This window comes from Otolemur garnettii, unplaced genomic scaffold (genome assembly GCF_000181295.1).
Source record: "Otolemur garnettii isolate 467f Iridium unplaced genomic scaffold, OtoGar3 scaffold00048, whole genome shotgun sequence".
NCBI lineage: Eukaryota > Metazoa > Chordata > Mammalia > Primates > Galagidae > Otolemur > Otolemur garnettii.
In genome coordinates this window covers 11,313,616-11,323,240 of record NW_003852443.1, presented here as the reverse complement: position 1 = coordinate 11,323,240, position 9,625 = coordinate 11,313,616, and the positions used below count along the sequence as shown (strand labels likewise).

General features: G+C 39.0%; 1 protein-coding gene across 3 annotated transcripts in view; it reads right to left on the bottom strand.

The window, feature by feature from the left end:
• The window catches only part of CHN1 (chimerin 1), a 202,860-nt gene that overhangs the window by 147,311 nt on the left and 45,924 nt on the right, over positions 1-9,625 (bottom strand). For all 3 annotated transcript variants that reach the window (XM_012806197.2, XM_003791504.2, XM_023514174.1), the window contains one exon: positions 1,856-1,894. In XM_012806197.2, the coding sequence (XP_012661651.1) occupies positions 1,856-1,894 (39 nt within the window). The remainder of the gene's footprint in view (positions 1-1,855; positions 1,895-9,625) is intronic.

The following is a 9,625-nucleotide window of genomic DNA, read 5'->3' as shown; positions in this document are numbered from 1 at the left end:
AAAAAAAATCACCACAAACTCAGGAACAGTTTGAGGCTTCATCCATGTTCTTACATCACAAGTCACACCAAAGGGTAATGGGTGATAAAGATAAACTAAAAACCAGAAATGCAGAGAAGGATTTTAAATAGGCTTCTAGCCAGTGAGATTATGAGACAAAATCTCAAAGAGGTAAAGAACATTAGTCATTTTTACACATTTTTAGAATTATACCCCTGAGGGGGGGAGAAAGGAAACCAGTAAGTTGGGGGTATTATCTATGGCAATATTTTTAGACACTGGTCATATTTTACTTATTTAAGATTAGCTGAAATTTACAACCCATTAAAATAAAACTGTCTGTTGTTCTGGAACATAAAACCAAAGAGAATCTATATTGCTGTTCCTTCAGTCAGCAAATTTTAGAAGCTTACAAACATCAAAATTTAAAATAAATGTCAACATTTTACAAAGATGTTAATAATCTATATTTAAAGTATAGGTTTCTTAGGCTGCTTGTTTGACTCTAGACAAGAAACAAAAATACGTTTCTGGGATAGTGCCTTTATACATTTTTTAAAACTAATATAATTCTGTTTCTACTCTTAAAAAATAAAAATAAATGTGAAATATCATTCACTCGATGAAATAATATTCTCTAATAAACAAGAAAGGGAAAACAGAGGACTAAATACCTAGACTTCGTTGAAGAGATATTTATTCTCATGCAAAATTTAAAGAGCAATACAGAAATCAAATATTACTCTTTTATATTTTGAGAATATAATTATTGTCCAGGTACAGTGGTGCACACCTATAATCCTAGAACTCTGGGAGGCTGAGGTAGGAGGATCCTTACTAAAACCTGAAAAACTCAGCCAGGCATTGTGGCGGGCACCGTAGTCCCAGCTCCTCAGGAGGCTGAGGCAAGAGGATTGCTTGAGCCAAGCAGTTTGAGGTTGCTGTGAGTTAGGCTGATGCCATGGCATTCCAGCCTGGGACAACACAGTGAGACTCTGTCTCCAAAACAAACAAATAAATAATTAAAAAGATAAAACAATTATCTAAAAATATTTAAAATTACTTTTGCTTCTTTTTACTTGTTCTTCCTATTAAGAAAGCCTCTTGATTTATCAAGATCCATATATTCCCTTTTCCCATAAAGAGTCAGGATCTGAGAATAATTAGATTGCTTGAATTCTTAGTTAGCATCTCCTTTTTTTTTTTATTTTTGAGACAGAGCCTCAAGCTGTCACCCTGGGTAGAGCACCAGGGCATCAAGCTCACAGCAACTTCCAGCTCCTGGGCTTAAGTGATTCTCCTGCCTCGGCCTCCCAAGTAGCTGGGACTACAGGCACCTACCACAACGCCCGGCTATTTTATGGTTGTAGTTGTCATTGTTGTTTGGCAGGCCCAGGCTGGATTTGAACCTGCCAACTCTGATGTATGTGGCTGGCGCCTTAGCGGCTTGAGCTACAGGCACCAAGCCAGCATCTCCTTACATTAGATTTACAACCACTTTTAATAAGTGGCCTCAAGTTCCACTGCATGGAATATGTGCAAGCTCAGAAGGATGAGATGCAAGCAGACATGCAAATCACATACTGCACAGTATTTAACCCTAATTAATTCTATGCTACTCACTAACTTTGCTGTAAATCAGTTTTGCGGGGGGGGGGGGGGGGTTCTTTTTTTTTTTTTTTTTGCTGGGGCTGGGTTTGAACCCGCCACCTCTGGCATATGGGGCCAGTGCCCTGTAAATCAGTTTTTCAACGATAAGTACAAAATGGAATGTATCTTTGTATCTAATGGTGCCAATATTTTTATATTACCAGTATAGCCCACTATAATGATAACAATAAATTTATGTACTTACAGTAAGATTTCCAAACAGGAGGTCTATATTCATCTGTATCTGAAAGAATAAACATCAAATTAATATTATCAAAGATTTATATTTTAATAAGATATTTTAATCATCAATTTGTTTAATACATATTTGTTCAGATCTATTTGTCCTAGGCACTGTGCTAGGCGTTAAAGGCATTCAAACGATCTTTTAGTCTTCGTCCGTACTTTCTTGTAGTACAATTTTACAAAGATGTCAAAGAAAGTTACTGTGTTTATTCAATGGCTTATCACATACAAATACCAAGGTTAATTTCACTGCTGGCACTTATTTCTCACAGGAACTAAGTAACAGTCAATGAGGTGTTTGTTTCTTTGGACTTAATAGTTGTTTTACTGAAAATCCCTAAAATCACTGGACTTTTTCTTTTTCATTCGAATTGACCAGACAGCAATTTTAATCCCCAGAAATGCTGAGCATGTCTATATTTTCCCCCAGTACATCTAGGGGATTCCAGCCTAACGGGCTTTACTCAGATGAAGAGAGAAGAGCAGCAAGGGGCCAATCTAAGTCCTCGCACATCCTGGACAATCCAACCAGGCAATGAGGAACACTTCAGGGGAAGACAGTGGTCTAGGGCAGCACTGAGAACGTGAGGGGAACTTCTGCTCTGGAGTCCATCTCCTCTCCCTTGGCGGGAGTGCAGGTAGATGTAGGAGACAGCGCGAAGAGGATGGAAATACAAACGCATGAGGGAGATGAGTAATCAGAAAAGAAGGGGCGGGTGTGGCCTGCCTTCTCATCAGCAGGGCTCAGCTGAAGAATTTTCACAGCCAAATACTCTGCCTGCAAGACCCTGGAAGCCGAAGCAGCAGACACATGGGGTAAGAGGTAGGAAAGGTGTAGCCAACCACATCACATGGCTCTGCTCCATCACCATCCAACATGAAACACATTAGGCAGCTCATCCTAAAAATCTGGGTCTCAAAGGAAGCAGGAAAATCCCTGGAAAGTTTATTGAGAAGACTGAATTTGTAGCTCAAGTAAAACAGTCACAGGCTCAAAACACTCAGCCCCCAATCCTGACCTTTAAATGTACCCTCACACTTCATTTATGATGTGTTATCATGAACCACACAAAATACTTTGTGTCTGAGAGCTATAGCAAGACTAGTGGTAAATGGGCGTACAGACAAAAAAGGGCAATTTTAAGTCACTTGGTGCCCAGTGGAAGTGTTAAATATGTTTATGTAAAGCACAAATAAAAGATTACATGAATAAATGAATAATGAATGAAGTAATGCAGCAAATAGGGTTGATGCTCATTATTCACAGTAGTGGCACTCTATGAAATGACCTCAAACATTGTAGCAAACACTGAACCATTCTTCCTAGGTGTAGGTTCCTGTATTGCTCTGGTCATAACATTTTCATCAACCAATAAATACATAATAACCTTGTTTTATGTATGTATCTCTTTAAAGACACCTTATTTAGTATATACGGTTGATTCATTAACACTGAACTCACAGCCATAGTTGTATAACTCATGCCTGCGTGAAGCTTATCTAACGCATATATTTTCTCCTTAAGATACATCACAGCCTTTCTGAGCTTAGGAACACTGTCTAGACAACACTTCAACACTAGGCTTGGGGGTCATTTTAAATAGCAAAATCATTAACCAAAAACCCACAAAAATGAAAAAAATGTGGCACTAAACAGACCATGAAAAAGATACTTCTTTGCAGTATGAGAGCTGAACCAAGAAGGCAGAGCAGTGCCTTGTCTGGCCACAGCTGGGGACAGGAAGGAGGTCACATGACTCAAATTCTCTACTCTCTGAATATTTGCAAATGCCAGCCAAAGTGTCACCTGGATTTATTTTAGGGTTATGAATAAATGTAAGTGGGCAAATTCGTAAATACAGAATCCATGAATAATGAAGACCAAGTAATAAGCAATTATTTGGGAAAACTGCTTGTTCAAGCGAACTTACCTAGTGATGGTAAAAAGTTAGGATGAAACATGATCTTAAGGCAGTGTAACATAGAGACACAGGCATTTCCTTTGCTGGAGGGAGATGTGTGTGTGTCTGTGTGTGTGAACATGCATTTGGGGGGTTAATTATATTGAAATTTGTTTTATACGTAAGCCGTAATTAATTCAATTGCATTGTCTCAATACTAGAAAAATTTTGCCTTTATGTATTTAAGTCATTTTATGATTTGACTGATGATCTATAAATACTATTATGTTATACTGTTATTCAACCCCAAGGAGTACGATGTGTAGTAAATTTAAGGTTTATAAGGGCAGAAGGTAAATTTCCTCTCATGATGTTCCCCCACGTTCCATGCACGCATGTCTCAGCCTCTTTGTCTGATGCTGAACCATAAGCTGCAGTGACCAGGGGCACCGTGATCTACTATGTGGTAACCATAAGCTGCAGTGACCAGGGGCACCGTGATCTACTATGTGGTAACCATAAGCTGCAGTGACCAGGGGCACCGTGATCTACCATGTGGTACTAGGAAAGGAGTGGGCACTCAATCAGACCAGGACCCTGATAGTAAAGAATTTACTGGTGTCCTACAAGAGGGCCGGCCTTTGCCCTCACCTCCTAGGAGACAGAGTAACAATGTGAACACCAAGACTTGAGAGAGCTTCTCTGGTTAGAAATACGCCATTTGTGTTGTTACACACAAACGCACCAAGAGTATGCATCCTGACTCCGAAGAGAGGACAAAGAAGAGGGGACAAGGGAAGCTCCACATTCACTATTTCTCCTGGATTCTGCCCCACGTGCTTCTTACCTCGGCTGGTTTGAATCTGTATTTTTTTCCCTGTAAGAAACAGAACTATGAGTATAATGGTGTTTAGTTCTACATTTAGTTCTGTTGAGTCCTTCTAGTAAATTATAGACCCTGAGGGTGATTTGGGAACCTTCCCTGCCCTAAGATGCAGTTGGGTGTCAGAAGTGAGGGAAGTCTTGGGGACTGTGCCCTCTAACTCTGCAGTTGGTCCTAACTCCTCACATACCCTGTGCAAAGCCTGAACCTGTGAGCAGTGAGGGCCTCCTGGAGATCATTTTGACCTTGGAGGAAGAGACTAAGTCTCCAAGTTCTGACTCTGAGGAACTGTGTACTTAGTGCTAGACGGGGCTTTCTTAAGAGAATATCAACTTCTACTTGCTGTGAGACTTTAGGAAATTTACTACCTCTCTGAACCTTAATCGATTTATCAATAAATGGAATTAACAATATCATCTAAAACAGAAACAGTAATGGCAAAAGTTTGTTACGAGAATTAAATTAGATATCATAAATAAAGCACCTTCCATTTAGCCTTATAGAAAACAAGTACCCTCTCGTGCCTTCACCAAAGTAAACTTGAAAATACAATATTAACATATTCACTTCAAGTCATTGTTAATGATTTCAGCCAACTATTCTCTTCCTCCTATTCTTCCCTGTGCACCTATTCCATTATAGAAGACATTGCTTAAGATGCTGTATGTGGCAGTCATGTGGCCAAAAAAAATTAGTATTCTGCAAAAAAACAAGAAGTACTAGGAGAAGAGTGTGAGTTTAATATTAAAACAACTCTACTTAGTAGTATTTAAGAGCACTGATTGGGTTTTGAGAGTCTTTTCCTAACAATCTATTTCTTGCTGGTGGGAATGTATACCGGTATAACCATTTTGAAGAGCCAGTTGGTGACATGTATGGTAAGTCTTTCGATGTCTGTCAACAGGTAGACCAGTTGAGGCAAGGGTGGGCTGAGATGTTTTTTGAAGAACACTTAAAAACTGTGACAACCTTTATGTTTATAGGTAGAGATCTTAGATCACCTTGGCATGTATCTTTTTGTTGAGAACAGAGCTGCTTTAGGCAAAGGGAGCCACTGTCTTCAGGATAGTGGAGAGAGGACATTGAGAAGGAGAAGATAAGGAAAGAGTGCCTCAACTTCTTGATATACAGAACTCAACGCTGGTTGTCAAAGTCAGGGAGACCAATTTTTTAGGATATAAATCCTTCTAGAAAGGAAAAATCATTGCCTCAATCTTTAATTCCTGAGATTTGATTAAAGAGTTTTGTCACAAAAGACATTCATAGCCAAAACCAAGTCTGATTGGCAAGAGGCAAATAAAAGCATTGAAAAGGAATTAATTGAAACTGGTGATCTAAGGTCACACAAAAAGCTTCTGGATTTATTACTGAGGACAGATTCTGGCACAGCCTACGGGGCTGGTGGTGGGAATGTCTGACCTCAGTCTCCCTGGCATACTAAATTGCTGAATAAAAGAGAGTGAACTTAAAAACAACAACAAAGAAACAAAACTACAATCTTGACACTCAGAAGGGGTAACTGCTGTGGGTCTGGGATATTGTCTGACCAGAAATGGTATCTTAGCAAGCAACTATCAATAAACAGTGCAGAACTGGTCTTCAACACTGTCAGAAAGGGAGAAGGGTTTAAGAACAGTGTACTATCAGATCAAAAGTTCCCTTCCGGCACTTGGAAGAGGATGGGCCTGCTCTGGAACCGGTAAACCTCCTGGAGTTCAAACTTTAGGCAGAAGACTAAACTGATCCCTGAAATGATGTAACCGGTCATGCCAGTTCCTTCTGCATAACTTTTGACCCAGCAATTCTTTTTCTAGAAATTTATTATAAAACAATTAATTAAAGATGTTTGGCTGGGTGCAGTGGCTCACGCCTATAATCCTAGCACTCTAGGAGGCTGAGGTAGAAGGATCACTTTAGCTCAGGATTTTGGAATATCATGAGCAAGAGTGGAGACCCATCTTTACTAAAAATAGAAAAAATTATCCAGGTGTGGTGGTAGGTGTCCATAGTCCTGGAGGCTACTCAGGAGGCGGAGGCAGGAGGATAGCCTGAGTCTAGGAGGTTAAGGTTACAGTGAGCTATGATGATGACATTGCATTCTAGTTGGGGTGACACAGTGAGACTGTCTCAAAAAAAAAAGTTTAAAAATACTAGTATAAAAGCATATTATCATTATATGCAATATTATAATACTTAAAAACCAAAAACTGGATTCAACCTAAATGTCCAACAAATTGGAAACTGATAGACTCAATTATGATACACAGTGTCCAGTCTGAAGATACCCTATGTGAAAGGATTTCACCTTTTCATCTGTTAGAAAGTCTGCTCTCTGTTCTCTTTTAAATATTTTAGATTTTATGAACAAATGGCTATCAAACTTTCTGGTCTTAGAAATCAGGATTCTAAAGAGCTTTTAATATTTGGTGATATTAACCATATTAGGAGTTAAAAATAACAAATTTTAAAATGACAAATTTACAAACTATTTTTGTAAATTTAATTAAAACTTATAAACCCATTATATTTTAACATTTTTATGAGAAATAACTATTTTTCAGAACAAAAAATTGGTTTTACATTTTGCAAATCTCTCCAATGTCTAGCCGAACACCAGGCAGCTGGATTCTCAAATCTGTACCTGTTGTTATATTACATGTCAGGTACCTTCTGGAAGATTCAACTAGATTCTTACAAAAGAATGAGTGTGAAAAAGTGAAATAATGTCTCAGCACTATTATGAAAAGTTTTGATCTAATAGAAACTCTGAAAAAACTTGGAGACACTACAGGGATCTGACCCTAGTAATCTCTAGATCAGCCTTTCCCATTCAAGTGTCTAAATCATGGAACACAGATGTTTTGAGAGACAATTATCTCACTTCTCCCATTTTTGTTCATTTGGTTTTATGGCAGATAACAAACTCTTTCTAGAAATACAGGAGAGCAATAACTTATTACATATACCGGTAATAGGTACCTTGTGGCCTTGGGGTATTCTTTCCCAGAACCAGGAGGAAAAAGCCTTCTCCAGATGATGACTTTTTTACTTTATGTATCTGCCCATATTTTAAAAATTAAACAATGAATATATCACATTTGTGTTAAGCGAAAAAAATTATTAAAAAGAAAAAAGTGAGGCCAGGTATAGTGGCTCATACCTGTAATCCTAGCATTCTGGGAGGTGGAGGCAGGAGGATTCCTCGAGCTTAGGAGGAGTTTGAAACCAGCATGAGCAAAGTGACACCCCATCTCTACTAAAATAGACAAATGAGCCAGGATTGGTGGTGCCCACCTGTAATCCTAGTTACTCGGGAGGCTGAGGCAGGAGGATTGCTTAAGCCGAGGGGTTTGAAGTTACTGTGAGTTAGTCTGATGCCACAGCACTGAAGCCTAAGCAACAGAGTGAGACTCTATCTCAAAAAAGAAAAGAGAAAAGAGAAGGAGAAAGTATAAATAAACTATTTGTAAGATAAGGAAAACGGAAACTGGTTGAGATAGAACAGTGTTTTTCAACCTTTTTTTTTACCTCATGGCACACTTGAACCTACAGTTAAACTTCCCTTGCACACCTAAATTATGTTGGTCCAAAAAAAAAAGAGAAAGCAAAAAAATATACTTACTGTGCTCTAAACTTCTTTCAAAAATAATTTAATTAATGATCTTTAAAGATTTTCATAAAACGTAAGATCTTCTCATGGCATACCAGCTGAAAAATCACTGAATCACTGAGATAGAGAAAAGTCTTCTGTAACAAATTCCACAAGAGGTTCTAATTGTTTTGAGTGGGCTCTTTTTTTTTTTTTTCTTTTGAGACACAGTCTCACTTTGTCACCTGGGTAGAGTGTCGTGTCATCACAAGACACAGCAACCTCAAACTCCTGGGCTCATGTGATTATCTTATCTCAGCTTCTTAAGTAGCTGGGACTATACGCGCCCACCACAGTGCCCCACTATTTTTAGAGACAGGATCTCGCTCTTGCTTAGGTTGGTCTTGAACTCCTGAACTCAGGCAATCCACCCTCCTCAGCCTCCCTGAGTGCTAGGATTACAGGCATGAGCCACCACAACTGGTGAGTGGACTCCTGAAATGAATACACTACCAGAAAAACCCAACAAAATTTAATTTAATTCTTCATTAAATTTTCTGTCACTTTTGGTTAATTGCTAGAATTGTGATTTAAGAAAATCTTACCTAGCCAGGTGTGGTGGCTCACACCTGCAATCAAGGCAGGAAGTGCTTGAGCTCAGGAGTTCCAGACCAGCCAGAACTAGACCAAGACCACATTATCTACCAAAAATTTTTAAATAATTAGCCAGGAATGGTGGCTCACACCTGCAGTTCCATCTACCCAGGAAGCTGAGTGAGGCAGAAGGATTGTAGGAGCCCCAGAGATGGAAGCTGTAGTGAGCTGTGATCATGCCACCACACTCTATCAGGGCCACAGAGCAAGATACTATCACAAAATTTTCTTTTAAATCTAAACATATTTTTACATATTCTATCATGTTTATGGAAAATGATTCTAATTTTTCTTGTTTTTTAAACTCAAAGGTACAAATTTTAAGCAAGATGTGTGTAAAATTCATTGTTGTCATAATCTTTTGTGCTCTTTCTCTAAAATATTAATATTTTCAGGACATTAATTTTCTTCAAATATTAAAAATTTCAAGATATTTATCTGCACATTTAGGCAGGGGTTAAAAAAAAAAGTCCCCAGTAAAATCTAAGACAGTATCTTTGATATACAGGCAGTGGCTAAGCGCCTGTGGCTCAAGCAGCTAAGGCGCCAGCCACATACACCTAAGGTGGCAGGTTCAAATCCAGCCTGGGCCCGCCAAAAAGCAACGACGACGGCTGCAACCAAAAAATAGCCAGGCGTTGTGGCGGGCGCCTGTGGTTCCAGCTACTTGGGAGGCTGAGGCAAGAGGATCACTTGTGCCCA